Source organism: Gavia stellata, chromosome 1, assembly GCF_030936135.1.
Source record: "Gavia stellata isolate bGavSte3 chromosome 1, bGavSte3.hap2, whole genome shotgun sequence".
In the NCBI taxonomy this organism is placed as follows: domain Eukaryota; kingdom Metazoa; phylum Chordata; class Aves; order Gaviiformes; family Gaviidae; genus Gavia; species Gavia stellata.
This window is the reverse complement of record NC_082594.1, coordinates 9804052-9820162: the sequence shown is the minus strand read 5'-3', so window position 1 is coordinate 9820162 and position 16111 is coordinate 9804052. Positions and strand designations below refer to the sequence as shown.

The 16111-nt window shown below is 40.6% G+C and overlaps 1 protein-coding gene across 1 annotated transcript in view; it reads right to left on the bottom strand.

Moving 5' to 3' along the window:
- Window positions 1-16111, bottom strand: part of TYR (tyrosinase) — a 51677-nt gene that overhangs the window by 19616 nt on the left and 15950 nt on the right. The window contains exon 3 of the mRNA XM_059824328.1: window positions 10709-10856. Within this exon, the coding sequence (XP_059680311.1) occupies window positions 10709-10856 (148 nt within the window). The remainder of the gene's footprint in view (window positions 1-10708; window positions 10857-16111) is intronic.

Here is a 16111-nt window from a genome sequence, read left to right as displayed (position 1 = left end):
TGGGTGCAGAGGGCTACACAGCTTCCAGTCACTGCTCCAACAATCGTGTAGTGCACCAAGTGTTTCTCTTCTAGAATAAAAAAGGCGGCGGCTCCTCCAACCTATACTGTGAGCAAAAGCTCCTCAGACACCTGAGTCCTGCAGAGGACTCAGACAAAACGATCCTGAGCAGAGATTGCTACTGTTGGTGTAGGACCAAGTGCCGCTCCTCTCTCGGAGAGAGCTGCTGAAGTCCTGCATTTTTATTCCCCATTTGCTGTGCCTATTTCCATGAGTCACGCCATGAAATGCCTAACTCTTCCCAGGAAACCCATATAGCGGCTTGGGGCTTTGACTCCATTGTGTGTAAGTCTGGGGCATGGCTCCCGTACCACAAAGTCTAACCTGCTGGGCAGCCCTGTAACCCACTTTCCCAGTCAATGAACCTCACAGAAATATTCCTCTTTTCTGCTTCTCGGAAAATTGGGTAGCCTGAACCAACAAGTGCTGAGCCCAGCTTGTATTTTTGATCAGTGGCTGATGGATTACAACATAAAAAGCTTTATTCCAACTGGAAAAGGAGATAATGGATAAGCTGAGGATGACGCATCGCTCATGACACTAAAGGCAGGAGCTGAGTGCTGGAAACTGTGTAGGAATCTGTGCAGAGGAATGTCAGTATTGTCTAGTGTAGGACTAGGTAGGGCCTCATCATAACCCAGTTACTGACAAAGCAAGCTAACTCCTGTGCAAGCTTATTCTGCATCTCTGCTGGAAAGAAATGATGAGTTTAGGTGAGGCTTAGCTGGGCTGAGATTTGGTCAGATATCTGATCTAAACTGTTTCACTTTTCTTAGTCAAGTCAACCTCTGTTTTACACCAATGAAAGCCAGCAATGACTCTTCCTAGGTGCAGGAGAGAAATTCTTGTTCCTTAAAATAGCTGTCATCGTGTGCTGTTTCACCTCCTGCTGTCAAACCAGGGCAATTTTTGGCTAGAAATATTTGTTTCTCATTCAGATTAGGTCTCCAGTGCTGTCCAACACTGCAAAACCCAAGATATAGATAAGACACGATTGTGTGTCCTGTGTGAATTGTAAATAAGGAAAACAAATGCAATCATGTTGCATGGAAAAAAAAAAGTTAACATTTGCTGGAGTGTATTTCCTGTGTTAATTTTCTCAGGTTCATCTTTGCCATGGTTTACAGCTAACAGAAAAACATCACTTGAAGTAAGAGATAGTACAAACGCCAGCTGCTCCGAAGTTTAATAGCTGGTTTCCCCAGAAAAGAAAGATAACAAGCAGATTAAAATGGACTGTTGTGGAGGTAGCTGGACTGACTCTATATAACCCACTCCTGTGCTCCGTAATTCAATTCTTTTGAGACTGAGAGTTTGTCATTATTGAGGTTCATAAGGGCATATAATATATAAATCACATCTACGGTAGCAAAGTGATAATTTCTTTTGATGAATAGAAGGTAGCTACACGTGGGTGAGAAAAGTACCATGTTTTCCTGTGATTTTTTACAATTTGAACAATTACAGCAGCTATTATTGCAGAAGTGCTGCAGGAAGGAAATTCAACGTTATGCTAGCTGTCTGCATCAGAGCTTGTCTTGATCGCTGTGTCACAGAGAGAGCTTTCTCCTCCTCCAGTGTTAAAAGAATAGGTGAAGACTAACCATGCAGCTCTTGCCAAGTTTCAGGGCAAAGTAACCTTTCCTTTTAAAAACCACTAATCGCTTGCATAATATGTGGTGTATAAAGTGATCCATTCTGTAACTGTGTTGGCTGAACTAAAATCTTGCAGTAAGACTGATATGAAACATGCGCTTTAAATTGGATTATTTGAACTGAACCTCCTATGTTATTGATTCCTAAGTGCAGAATGGGTCATTACAAACATCTAGCCTGAATAATGACATGGCAGGTGAGATATTGCCAACTACTGTATTTCACATATAATCCAGAAGATGTCTGTTTAACCTTCCTCTTGCCATTCCCCCAAAGCAAGGTGGATCAGCAGTGCTATAGGTTTTATATATGCTTAATCAGTAAAAAGATCATTTATCTCCAGAGCCTGTTCCTTGTCCTTCTTTCTCTCTGTCTCTGATTCTGTATGGTCTATCTGTGGATTGCTAGAGGACTTATTTAAGAGTGTGGCTTACTTTAGACGCAGATGTAACCTCAAGTGTACTACATAGCCTCAACCCCTGTCTGTCCAATGGGCAAAGCAAGGAGTTCTTCTGGAGGAGGGTTGCTCTAACCCAATACTCCTTCGCTTTTGCTTCTGGCCACCACTATAGCCATGGTACAGGCTAGATGGACCTATGGTGTGACCTTTCAAGGCTGTTCCTGCATCCCCTTGGGTGTTTTGCAATTGCAGTAGCAGGAACTGCTCAGCCTTACTGAAATAGCTGTTAAGAGTCCAGCTTCAGTATCTCGGCGTATGATTTACCTTTCACTCCCAGACACGGGGATATCGAAGGAGAGATGCTGGGGAGCTGTGTTTCACAGCAACACCCCAACCTTCCCACTTACACTCTGTTTTCCATAGATATATTTATGTGGTATTTTGCAGTAGATGTGAACTCATTCTACCCACATACTGAGCCCACTTTGAGTGAGTCAGCTCCATCAAACAAGCTGAGTAGCTCTGGTTAACATGCTACTAAGCCTGAGAGGCTAAGAGAGGAAAGTTAGCAGCTCCGGTTCAGTGCCAGCCAAGGGCTTGTGGTAACAGAGGGAGTGTGTGTCCTTCTGCACATTTGTAGACATCCCCAAGGGGAAACAAAATTAAGACAAATCCTTCCCTGCTTTCATTTCTAAAAATTTCCATGCTCGAGTTTCCCACCCCTTCAGTACTGATCTGCTCTGTATCTCATACTTGTGTGTCAATAAAGCTTGTTACCAAAGTCATTCCTGGCCTACCCTCATTTGAAATGCTCTGCTGGAGAGCAGTTTTCTTCTTCTGATGTCCCTCCTGGTGAAACAGAGCTGTTTTCTGTGACATGGTGGCTTCCAGCACAGCAGCTGCTGGAAACGAGGTGATTTTGTTAAGCATCAGAGAAGGGTGAGAGCTGGGCTACCTTTCTGCAGTGCCACAGAGCCTGCTGGTGGGATGTAGCTGTGCATGCTGATCAAGGCTCTCTTCCCAGTAGGAGCCATGTAATGCACAAGAGGCAGGGAGAAGAGGTCTGATAAGGCAACTGTCACCCTGGGTACATTGCAAAAATGTAATTAATTCCCCCAAGAGCTTTGGAGGTGGGGAGATAACTTTCCCAGACTCAGTCTTATTACATTTACAAGTAATGGGTCATGCAACCATTACATTACATGTGTTGTGGGTGTTTGTATTATAGAAATTTCTGAACTTGAGTTTAAATGAACCCTCTGTGCTGGGTATTGTGCAGAGATAAAAAAAAGTATTTTGAGTGGACTCATCCCATCAAAAGACAGAAATGTGCCTCAGCAGAGATGTTTGTAGCTGAGCTGGTCACTAGTCAGTGACTCTTTGACTATAGTCTCTACTGACTATAAGTGGGGCTCAAAAGGAGATGTCTGCATTGTAGCTCGAGAAGAATACAGCTTAGCCAATGCTGAAGGTGTGTTTCCTTAAAGGGAGACACCAGCGTGCTGCTAGCTGTGGCTCTGATGTAGGTCTACATGTCAACAGGTAGTTAAGGTGTGAGCAGATCACCAGCTCCAATGCTGACGCTCTCCCTAGCCCAGGTGCCAGGGGACAAGGGAGCTCCCTGCGACAGGAGGACTAAGGTCTAAGGTAATCTCCTACACAGAGCTCCTCACTGTTCATAGCCCTACAGACAAAATGGTTTATGGGGACTTCTATGGATATTGTGCTACTACTCCATAATCACCGCATTTAAGTGCTCCTCCAGCTGTCCATGGCTTCCTGCTGCCTTCCCCGCCTGCTTCTGAAGTGGTTTTTTTCCCCTCTTTATCCATCTTGCATGCATTCAGCATATGCATACAGTCCCACTGAAACCACACAGCCCCACTGATACCATCCCACCCCTCCCATCTCTGCTGCATGGTGAACACAGTTCAATTTTTTTGTGAAAAGGCACTTTATAATCCAGATGTTTAATTCCAAAAGACAGCCTAAAGGTTATGGACAAGCATCCTGAGTAAGAAATGACTGTCACACCCAGCAGCCTCCATGAGATTTCACTCAGCTGCCAGATCTCAAAAGATACATTAGGAAAATGCAAAAGCTTTTACGAGGTGAAGTAGCATTTGGGAGCATTAGGGGCTGTCCTGCTACACACCATCATCTCAGGTCTGTTCTGGAAATGGTGCAAAACATCCCTAGGTCAGGAGAAACCCCAGGGGCTTCACTCATAAAAGCTGTACTTGCTTACCCCGGGCATAGCAGTAGCTAAGTGATATTCATGTCTTCGCTGAGTGGAAGGACTTTAACCATGTTTCACCTTCATGCCAGAGAAAATTATGGAGATGACTTCACCTCATCCACTGCCTTTATGCAGGCACTTGGGAGGATACAGTGCTGGGCACAGACAGTAAGATCCTGAGCTGACACAATGCAGAAGCACTGTGGGTTTACTGTTACTGTGGGAGGAGGTATATTGCTAATGGCAGTCTCTCGACCTGCCTTTGTCTAACAGATTTCATGTGGCTCCAAGCCATAGTTCATTCAGCTCCAGAAAAATATGACTTTTAGGCTGTGTCATCATTTTTTGCAAACATATCTCAGAAAGCAATAAGAGTTTTGCTTTGCCCATATCAAGGGAGAAAATTAATCATATGCTTAGTGTTTATGCAGTGACTTCTCCATTTTTACACTGCTTTATTATTAGCTGATAAATCATTGTATTACAATCTCCATCTCATCTGTGCTTAAGTCCCTTGTTTTGGTGTCTCTAAGTTTCCGTATACCAAATGGGGATAATACTTCCTAGGCCTCAGGTTCGTCTGTGTTGTCTCCCACTGGAGACAGTTCAGGGTAAGGAATGAATCTTATTTCATGCATTAAACAAGTCTGGAAACCTAGTGTTGCCTTACAAGAATTTCTAGTGATCCTTTTTGAATGCTTTCACTCCAAATGTTCCAAATTCTTGAAGCAAATAGTTTTTAACTGCTAAAAAAAGTTCTTGTTTCCTGTCAACATTTCAAAACAAGAGAACAACTTGGTTTTTCTCATGCCATTTTTTGGTTTAAAAAACCTGAGATGACATTTAAAAGAAAATGAAAATGTTCTGTTTGAAAAACAGAGTAAAAATAAGAAGCTTTTATTTTGACATCTCTGGGGAGTGAAAATCAAATTTCCTCTTGTTAAAGTGTTTTCCAACAAAATCACTTTTGACATAATGCTAACTTTCTTTTTTTGAGTAGAAGGAGAAGGGACTGGCATGAAGGTGAGTATATTGAGTCCATAGGGACTGAAAGTGTCCATAAAGTTGGCTTAGGGAATGGGGCATTGCTGGCAGGCAAATCAGGATGTGTATATTTGGGGGTTTAATATATTTTTCAACAGATTGCTTTTCAGTTTAACATTTTACTGAGAAGCAATGCAATAAGGAACATTTTATTGTCAGATCCTCAGAAAAGCCAGAGTCTGGCATTTCCTAAAGCTCCCAGCTCCAGCCTGCCACTGAAGCAGAAGGGGTTATTTTAGCATTCTGCAGAGGAGTCTATGGCAGCTGCTGTTGCTGAACAGCACAGAGACATTTGCCTTGATCAGGCCGAATTAGTGGTATTTTCATTGGCTCTGAAGCTGATGCATAGGAGAGTTTCTTCTGCACCTGCTTGGAAGTGTGCATGTATGTAAGTGCCTGTAAATGAGAATGTCTCCGTCTCCTATGTCACCTTATGCTTGACTTGGATTACTTTTAGCAGAGTGTGTGTGCACACGCACAAATACACACACCCCCACCCCGAAGGTTTTCTCTCTTTGATGTGAGGATTTAGTCCTGTGTGATAGCAAGCAAAAGAGTAACTGAAGCAACAAGATCAGCATAGGGATGTCCAGCTGCCTCTTGTCATTGCCATTTCATATGATCGTAAGTGAGGCAATTGCTATCATCTCTTGTTGCTCATGTTGCTTTGATAGCTGAAAGCCGTAGTCAGAGGCTAAGAATATGTCAGGCACCGCACAGACCAGCGCAATTAGACAGTCCCTTAATGACAGGGCTTATAATATACACATAGGAAAAAGGACAACAGATGGATACAAACAGATGGGAGGAGGACTAGGCAACCGTGCAGTGGGACCGCTACGGTCCACCCACTGAGTGAAGGTTTCGGCTTACTAATATCTGAGGTTTTCTGCAAGTATCACTCCGACGGAAGAACTGTGATTGAATCTGTGGATGTGTAGGGTCAACAATTCCCAACCAGGAGGATTATGGAGGGACTTATCTGAATGCCAAACAGATGTAAGATAGAGATTGATGTCATGAACTTATTGAAGGGGTGAGTGAGTTCCTTAGCAATGAATAAGGGATGATTTGGGGATGGGCAGTGAAGGGCCTTGAAAATAGAGACCAGCAGTTCATCTGATATGACAGATGACAAAGACATGGTAAAAGGGTATGAACAGAGAGGAACAACTGATCAGAGCATTGGGTTAATGCAATGATGGTTACAGCAGTATTCTGAGCTGTTCAGTTACTCATGAAAGCTGCAGAAAAAGGTGTTGTAGTGGTGGCACCACTAGAATTGACAATGTGGGTCTAGCTGTACAAGTAGTCTGACAAGTCTGGATTTTAGAGATGCAATAAACTGAAAGTCTACACTCTATTGTGTTTCTTTAGAAAATCAATTCTAAATTGCTTGTCTTAAAATCAGGGCCTTTGAAAGTGATCCATATTATTGTTATAAAACTTGTCCAGAACTTAGAAATGAGATGAGAACTGGGGCCCTATTGCATTAGTTGCTCTACAGGTATAAAGTAGTATGGAGATCTTTAATGGTAATTTATTTTCCCTGTTGCTATTTCATTTTTCTTGCAGTTTGCAAGGGGAATCGTTGGGGTGGGATGTGGAAGTCAAGGAAGGGAGAGGTACAGAACAAATGAGAAGAATGATTGAAAAAACATTCAAAGGGCAGAAGTGCAGCGAGATCAGAAGAAGATACTATGTGGCTATAGGGATGGAGGGGCTGAAAAGTGACAAAGAGGAAAGAGTTCCTTTTCAGAGCAAAGAAAACACCCTAGTGAGCTCAAGTGGGACTGTGGGCTCTTGCTTTCACTGCTTGTGCAGCTGCTCCTTCCAGCTTGAGTGGGTTGACTCCTCCCTTGTTATTCCCTTGTGCTGACTGTAGAGCATATCTGAATAGCAGAGAGATTTGCAATTAAAAGAAATGCTTCACAGAGCTAAAAAAGCTCTCATTTTTGCTGAATGTATATTTTGTTGCATCTCTTATCTTTTTTTTTAAGGCAATCAATTAACAATTAATAATTTTCAGGGTGGTCACCTGCTTTTACCAAGCACTGAGGTCTGATCCCTAGGTCATCTAGGTAGTGAATAAGAAGGTAAGGAGCCTGATCTATCATTGCTAAGAAAGTTGTTGCCTGGGTACCTTCATACTTCTGCATTGCTGAAAGAGAATGACCTAAAAAAAGGGGAGCGTTTGTAAGCAAACGCTTTGCTTTTCACATGAGACATCTTCTCAACTGCACCTCTGCTCCGTCCATCCTTCCCTCATCTTGTGCATCAGGCCTGGGTAGGAAAGGCTGGGGGGTAGCAGATGGGAGGCTGACTGTTGCTCAGTTTGGAAAGGAGCTCCTAACGTTTGGCTCACACCTGTCAGCAGACTCCGTATACACTTGTTTATCCTCCTCTGTACAATATGTTTCTATGTAAAATCAGTTCCAATGATCTATTGCCTTACTTCTATCACTCCTATTATGGTCGTAACTGAGCATTTCACAGTCGTCAATGCATTTACCCTGACAGTGTCCCTGTTGCGTAGGCATCTAATATCACCCACTTTACAGATGGGTTAGCTGAAGCTCAGATCAACAGCTCGTCAAAAGTCTTGTTGACATCAACGGGAAGGAAACACATCTCTAGGAGATGTGAGTTTGGGAGAGCAAACTACGTGCTCAGTTTCACCCAAGGTATTTGCAGTGGAGTGAGGAATCCCTCTTCTGGGTTCTACATGGATGCTCAAAGTGCTGGACCGTTCTTGATTTCTTGACACAGAGCTGTTCCCTGCCTCTGCAAGACCCAGCAGACCTGTGGTTGCTGGTGTCCCGTCTTTTTACACCCTTTGCCAGTAAACCCCCATCTCACAACTCTTGATGTCCTCACCAAGGCCTGGAAGAGATGCTCTCCTCAGCAGAAGATTTAGTTAAAAAGTTAGTTAAAAACCCAGTGGCCCAATATAGTGATAGCAATCAGCTCAAAAGTGTTCTGCCCAAATGAGAAAAGTTGAAACAGAGCAAAAAAATTCTTCTGCTTCTGTGGAGACTGTTTTTCCCATCTTCTCTATTCTTTGTATTCTTGCATGCCTCTCAGAAAAGAAATTCTTCACAGCCCTTCATATTTAAAGTCTATGTAGGAGAGGAACAGGGTTTTTTTAAATGTACTGTACGTACCTATCAGTCACCTACTTATTAATTATAACTAAAAGCATGATTAATCTGTCATGGATAAGGCTGCTAAGTAACCCTATTGATGCTAATGCATTTCTGTCATTTATACAAAAGGCAGCATTATTATCAGTTTTTACATCCGTGTGTACTAAAGCCCATGTACACAGCAGCTGCAGAGCACTGGTAACGTTCTTTCCGCCACAGATGGGATGAGGTAGCATCATGGATATCTGTATTGCTCCCACAGTGCCTGTGCAGTGATTTATTTTCTCAACACTAGCAGGATTTAATGATGTTATCTTTTGCAAATAATTTTGCCTTCTGAAATGGATAACAACTACAGTTATGAAGAGTATTTCCAGGGGCTCATAATTACTATGGCTGAAATTCCTCTGTGGGAAGGGTCAGCATGAAGACGTAGGTGCTACTTAAGCCCTGCTATGAGTGGGAGCTAAGAGACGCGTAGGTCTTATACAAGTCTGAATTTCTAAGGAAAACAATTCTTTTGATATTGCAGAGCATAATGCTTTCCCTTCTGTGTTCCTTTTCTCTGAATATTCAACTGATCCATTTTGTAATAGCCTAGATGCTGGAAAGTTAATTTCCAGGTGCCAAACTCGAATTTTTTTTGTAACCACACCTGAAACCTTTGTGCATCCATCCTGTCAAGCAATATACGGGTGGATATGCTAAATCACAGCTAAGCTACATTGTTTAACTTTTAAAATGTTCTGAAGAAAAGCTTTTCACAGAAAACAGTTTCAAAACTGACACCTCCAGGAGGCTAATTATACCCTAGGGTATTAGGGGCAGAATACAGGTGGGTCACCCTTTGAAGGAACCATTCCGCTGATGCCTGGGTGACCTGCTTAGACTTGATGTCCTATTTCTGCCTGGGTAAAGTATGAAGAAAACAATTATTAGGCTCATTAAATATATAAACTAGGGACAAAAAGATATATAAACTAAGGAGAAAAAGCACAACTTAAAATTTGTCTTTTTCACCAACTAGCTTTTTGGTTAAATATGATAAAGTTTTATATAAGAACTTTGGTGTGAAATGCCTGAAACAAAAGAACTTCACTACAAGATGATGTCTGCAGGATGTAATCTGCATCCCTCCTGTGCTGCATTCCTCAGTGACCCAAATAAAGAAACCATTTTAGTTTTCCTCTGAATAAGCACCTTGCTGCATGCAGGCAGGGTCTCAGTCAGTAGATTATCTGAGCATATAAATTTGTGAAAGAGTCCCAAAAGTTTGTACAGGGTAATCGATCTTTTGTCCTAAGCAGTATCCAAGTTATGGGCAGTGGATGGTGGGAAAGTAAAGGATGATTGGTAAGAAAATACAAACTGCTCCAGAACAACTGTTGTTTGTGTGGCTTTTACAGTCCTTTTCTTAGCTAACTTTCTTTTTTATAGCTCTTCAGTCATCACAGTTTGGTGTAACGCAGTCCACAGTAAATTGTTTGTAGCCATTCACATTTATTATAGTGACACAGAAATTTTTAAGGTCACCATTAAATCTTGGAATGCTGTTCTTAACATAGCAAATTCACTCTTTTCTTGCAAAACTGCGCTCCCCTACCCCGTTCTTATTAATAAACATGATATCCTTCTGTTTGCTTTCCTTTCATTCTGCACAGCTGTACTCTTCTCTTTCATCAAGAGACAGTCACAATTTTGTTTGTCACACTGAAATATGGATTTTTTCTTCTTTATTTATGAATAGCACACTTGGATTTTCCTTAGGGAATAGAAATTAAAACAACACTGACATTTAGAATGTAAAGGAATTGCTCCGACTGATTATGGTTGTGTTAAAATGAGTCACTCACTTTTGGTCCAAACTTTCTGACACACACATCCATATATATTAATCACTATGACATCACTCAAGAACTATTTTTACCTTGGTGATAAAAGCTGAATGCATTTGTCAACTTTTCAAATTATATTTAATCCAGTGAACATACAGACAGGTTAGGAAATACACTTGCTCTCAAATAATAGCAGAGCTCAATTCTACATGTCTGAAAATGCTGTGCATGTAATGGCATGTAAAATATTTGCAGTTTTGAAGTATAGGTGAAAATCACACTGTAAAAACACAAAATAAATTAGTTTACCAAGAAGAATTAAACTCACCTGTCAACAAATGCATGGTGTAGTACAAAGATAGGATCATTTGCAGAGCCTTGTACTTGGGACATGGAGCCATTCATGTAGATGTGAAGTGCATTATGTAAACCGCTTTGAGATATGTTTGATATTGCAGTCCGGGGATCAGCAAAGCCTGTATATTCAAGAGGAAATCATATGCTGATATGACAATGTGTATAATTCTTTTTCCAGTAAGACTGGAGATCAAAGTACCTACTTCCACTTCATTTACATTCAGCTTTTTAGACAAGGGCTTAGAAAAACACGTGGAGGATTGCTAACATATTTCAAAGGCATAGCAAAGATGAAATTAGAATAAGTTAAATTAAAACTCCTGCCATGTAGCTAATGCAGCATGTCAGCAAATGTACTGCTTATTTGCTTTATATTTTTAAATTTCTTTGTCTGTTGTGTCGGGTTTTTAAAAGGCAACGTAATACCTGCAGACATTTATGCGTGTACCTTTATTTAGGTTGAGAAAATTTATTCACTTTATTTTCATTTTTGATCTCGATACCTATAGGTTCCTAAGATAAAACAAGCTGTTTTATCTCATCATATACCAGTCATTTAATAGTTTGTCTCTATAGAACACATTCTTTTATTGATAGCAGACAACACAATACAAGCTATAATCTTTACAAAAGAATTTGGTAAATAATCAATAATCTTCCACAGTCGGACTTGCAGGATGAAAGTCTGCGGATTGCTGTTATTTTGGAGAGCACTTAAAATATGGGCTTTGAGAAGAGGTCACACAGACAATCTCTACATCAGTTTCTATTTTGGTAGCCTGTCCATACCTCAGCTCTGATGTTGGTAGCCCTTCTCAGCATCCTGACAGCCAACTTCCTTCCTGCTTGTAAGGACTCCTAATAAAAGTCAACTCAACCATTTGTTGCTTCTCTGGGATTTTCCAGGAGAATAAAAGCAGAAACATATATTGTCCTCCCAATCTATTTCTTAACCTGATGCTAGTCCTACTATTTAACCCACGCTACAGAACCTCTCTGTTCTCTCTCTTTAATTTGGTTCCTGATTTTGAGGAATTCAAGGGAAGTCAGAGGAGAAAACATAATCAGGACGGCTGGAGGAGGCAGAGTTGGCTTATGATGAAAATTGTAAGACTTGAAGGCAGAATGGGTCTGGATTTAGGAGATAAAGATGAACATGTTGACACCTATAGAGAACTGCAGGTTTTAAGCGCATCAGATGTGGACCGGGATTATTGAAGACACTGCATGGTGACAAACAGCAATGGGCAGAAGTTCTCAAAGGGAAAATCTTGCCCGCAGAAATTTGCCTGATAGCAAATGCTATATTACCTAGATTTCACTCAGGGGAAACAGCAGAATAAAATATTACCAAATGTGCTATGAAGACTGATGAACATTCATGGTCTGGCCAGAACTCACAGGAACCAATGGCAACAATTTTGGCCATCTTTGTTGATGGCCGCAGCGGGTGATCATTGGGATCAGTTGATGCAGCAATACCAGGAAATTTCTGTGAGTATTAACTGAAAATGATCTATCTGTATAACATTCTGAAGCAACACTTCCACTTATATTCAGCTGCATTATAAGTATGTTTAAGGGAAGACAGACTTTATGCAGAGTTTAGGCAGAAGGCTAGATGTTTTATATCAGATTTGGGATACTTCTTAAAATTTCTTCATGCGTTGCAAACACTTGATCTACTCATTCATAAAAAAATATACAGAATACTTATTTTGGTTCTGGACAACTTTTCATGGAACATCTACACAGGAGCAATTTATCTTAATAATCAAAGCTCTGTAGCTGGGAGAGCTTTAGCAACCTCACTTTCCAGCTCACAGTTAATTGGGGCACATTCCACCAGTGTCAAAGATGACATCATGTTTAAACATGCGCATGAGAAGTTCTAATATCTGATTTCTTTTCATGAAAACTCCATATAAACGGTAAGTTAGCAGGAATAAAACCACAATGTAGTGTCACTTTATTTTCTTAGCCTGGGTCTTATTCTTTTCTCTCAGACTTTTTAAAAGACTTCAGGACAATCAGCTACTCAGGTTGACATACTATGAAATGGGGTAGAGCCAATTAAAAAGAATATGTGAAAACATGAGGATTTTTTCAGAGTACAGGAAACTTCATTGCAGTGGCTGCAGTAAAATCACCTCTATGGAAAATGTGAGGCTACAGATCCACAAGTTCAGTGAGCTGAAATAAGAGCTCCCTGCTTTTAGGTAAGGGAATTCCACTTTCCCCACCGGCCTTGCCCCGTGCTGTGCCTTCCCATGCATTAACTGCAGCTCCGGTCAGTCCTTCTGTGACCTCATTTAACTCACTAATCTGGCAGAAAACTGCCCTGGAGTGTGGGATCTCGGGTTTTTTTCCAGGCTACTGAGATGCAGTGTCTTGTGTAAGGATATGAGAAGAACCAGTGTTGGTACCAAAAAAAAGAAGGGAGAGCAACTGACTGATGGATGGAGGAGGTTGAATAGAGAAGCAGGGCTGTCCGCGATGGCAGTGAGCTGTTAAATCATCTGGCCAGTACAAGAAGCTGTAGCATTCAGAAATCCTTTTAAATGCTCCTTTAATTACAGTGCATTAGAAATAGCCATTAAAGCATACATCACTGAAGTGAATGGAATTTTTACCAGTGATTTCAATGAGAGAAAAATCACATTTTTCAGAGATTATAAACCTGATTCTACTCCTTCTGATACCACTGTAAATCAGCAACATTGATTCAGTGGATTTGCAGTAGTTTCGCTGGATCTAGGCCAAATTAAATCAGATGGGGATTTAGCCCAAAGTTTATTATAGGAGGAGCTAATGATGCCATTCAAAATTAAGGCTGTTTGACAGTTCTTAGGAAGATATAAAGGTGGTTCTCATTCAACATGCAGTTGGGACAGGTGTATGTCTTAATAGAGTATTTAATTATATTAACTGCGGATTTTACAATTTAACAACAGAGACCACAGAAGTCCATGTACAATCAGTCAAGTGCAAAGCTTTCTATATTGAAAACAGGTAGTGTTTTCCTCAGTTGCTCATTTGCTACTGACTGAAGCGCTGTAAGTATGCTTAGCAGAGGGTATGCAGAGCTCGGAGAGCATTAGCAGTGTTCAGTGCTACAGGAATGGAAGAACCATTCCAACAATCCTATCTCCTCTGATTATCTTAGAGGACTGCTTAACATTGGTGACATCTCTGCATCACTGAGATATTCATAGCAGTTTTGCAGGTGGTTTTTCTAACTGCAAAACTGTTTTTCTTGCAAAATAAGTTTTAGTTTTGTTTGACTTTCTAGGCCAGTGGTTAAGATAGCAGGGACTTTAAAGGTCAAATTCTGCTTTGTGTGTTACATGTTGAGGGGATCGAGTGCACCCTCAGTGAGTTTGCAGACAATGTGAAGTTGAGTGGGTGTTTTGATCTGCTTGAGGGTACGAAGGGTGTGCAGAGGGATCTGCAGAGGGATCTGGACAGCTTAGATGCATGTGCTGAGGCCAATTATATGAGGTTCAATAAAGCTGAGTGCCGGGTCCTACACCTGGATTTTTTCTTTAATAAGAATTTCGCATATTAGAGTAGTCCAAGTCAGATAGATGCATTTACTTTAAAATAGGATAGAAGGTATAGATATAAGAATTTTAAGGCCATATCCTTTCTGGTCTTTGAAGTTAGTGATGTTCTTCTGGCTTACGGTCGTGGAGATTTTCTGCCATTGGCAATCTCATGGGAAATTTTTCAGGGTTAAATCTTACATATTTTCTCAAGCAATATTATTACTGTAATCTCTCTAGAGTGTGTTAGCTCCAAGATCTGCAGAATTTGGCCTGGGGGGCTGTAGGAAATGAAAGTTTGTGATTATCTAATTTAGACCATGTCACCACCTAGGTTTTTTTCTTAAAACAACTCTGATAGAGCTTCACTGTGGTCTGGGCTGAACAGTCTTTCTAGTTCTCTGGTAATGACCCTCTGCATCTTGACAGCATTTTCTCAATATGCAGCATAAATTTACTCAGAGATTGAGAGTTTGAGCCGGTTGAAGGATGTTGGCTGTAGGCTAAAACTTTTTTTAATTAGAAGTTTTCTGTTGGCAAACTTCATTTTGAGAAACCATTTTTCATTAGCTATATGGATCGCAATGAAAATACTGAGAAAAGTTTTCCAGATTAAAATCTCTCGGGAAAAAAGGAATATGTCCTATTAAAATGAAATTACATTTCGAAGTGTGTGATGTTCTATTCCATTATTTCAGAACAGCAGTAACGATACATAATTGTGACAGACAGTGGAATGCTATGACATGGCTTGACTTGATACCAAGTGTCATGAGTTAATTCATTAATAACAAAAGTGATATAGAGTTTTAGAAACTTTTTAAAAATGTTCTTTTGTCACTTTCTGCAAAACTTAGAAGGCACTGATTTTCATTTGAAGTTGCCATGAATAAAATATTTTCAAATGTGGAATTTGCTCATAAAGAAAAAGAAATTCTAAGTTTTTCAGCCATCTCTTATTCTTAGGAGTTAGCATTCAAGGTGTCACACCAAAACTGAACTGCACAAAGAAGAAACCCAACTATTTAATTTGCAGTCAGCTAATCCATTTCTGATCTCACCTGCTGCTTATAAACTAGACTGATTTTCTGTTCTCTTCTTGTATCCGTGAAGTGTCCAATGAAATCAACAGTGTTCCCCAGTTAGGGCTACGATTCAGCAAATCCTATTTAAATAATTGCTTCTACTACAAGGGGCAATATGCAAACTGCTTTTAACATGGTTTTTTTTCAGTCAAAGCAAAAACTGGCTTGTCCCAGAGTGAGAGGGCAACCCATGCGCTGAGCCTCAGGGGGGTGTTGTTTTATTGAATAATATCGACCATTGCTGTTTATGGCTGTTGTGGCTACTCTTCAGTGACATAATTTCTGTCTCTGTAGCAGCATTTTCTATTAGTCAAGCACGGATTTGGCCTGCGTTCTTGGCATGTGCTCATAATGGTGCTGACACCTACCTCTTCAAAGGGTAAAAAGTTGTTTTCTTTTTCCCAGTGCACTCAAGTACAGAAGAGCATACATTTCCATTACACAACTAAAACTGAGGAGTAAATCTCACATTGGTGTAAATCAGGAGCCACTCAATCACAGTCACTGGCTTGGTTTTGGTCATCTTTTGTAAATCTAGAGTAACTCCAGTAAATTCAATGATCTGTCTCTGGATTTACTTTGGATCTAAAAGAGATTAGATTTTGACCTTAGGTGTATTGGCACAAATCTGTGTAAACAAGTAAAGAAGGATTGAAAAGCTTTTTCCTTAGAAAAAGAAATAAATGTTAGGAACTACAGAGTTTTAGCAGGTTTGTAAGAATGCCGTCACACAGAAGTGGGTAC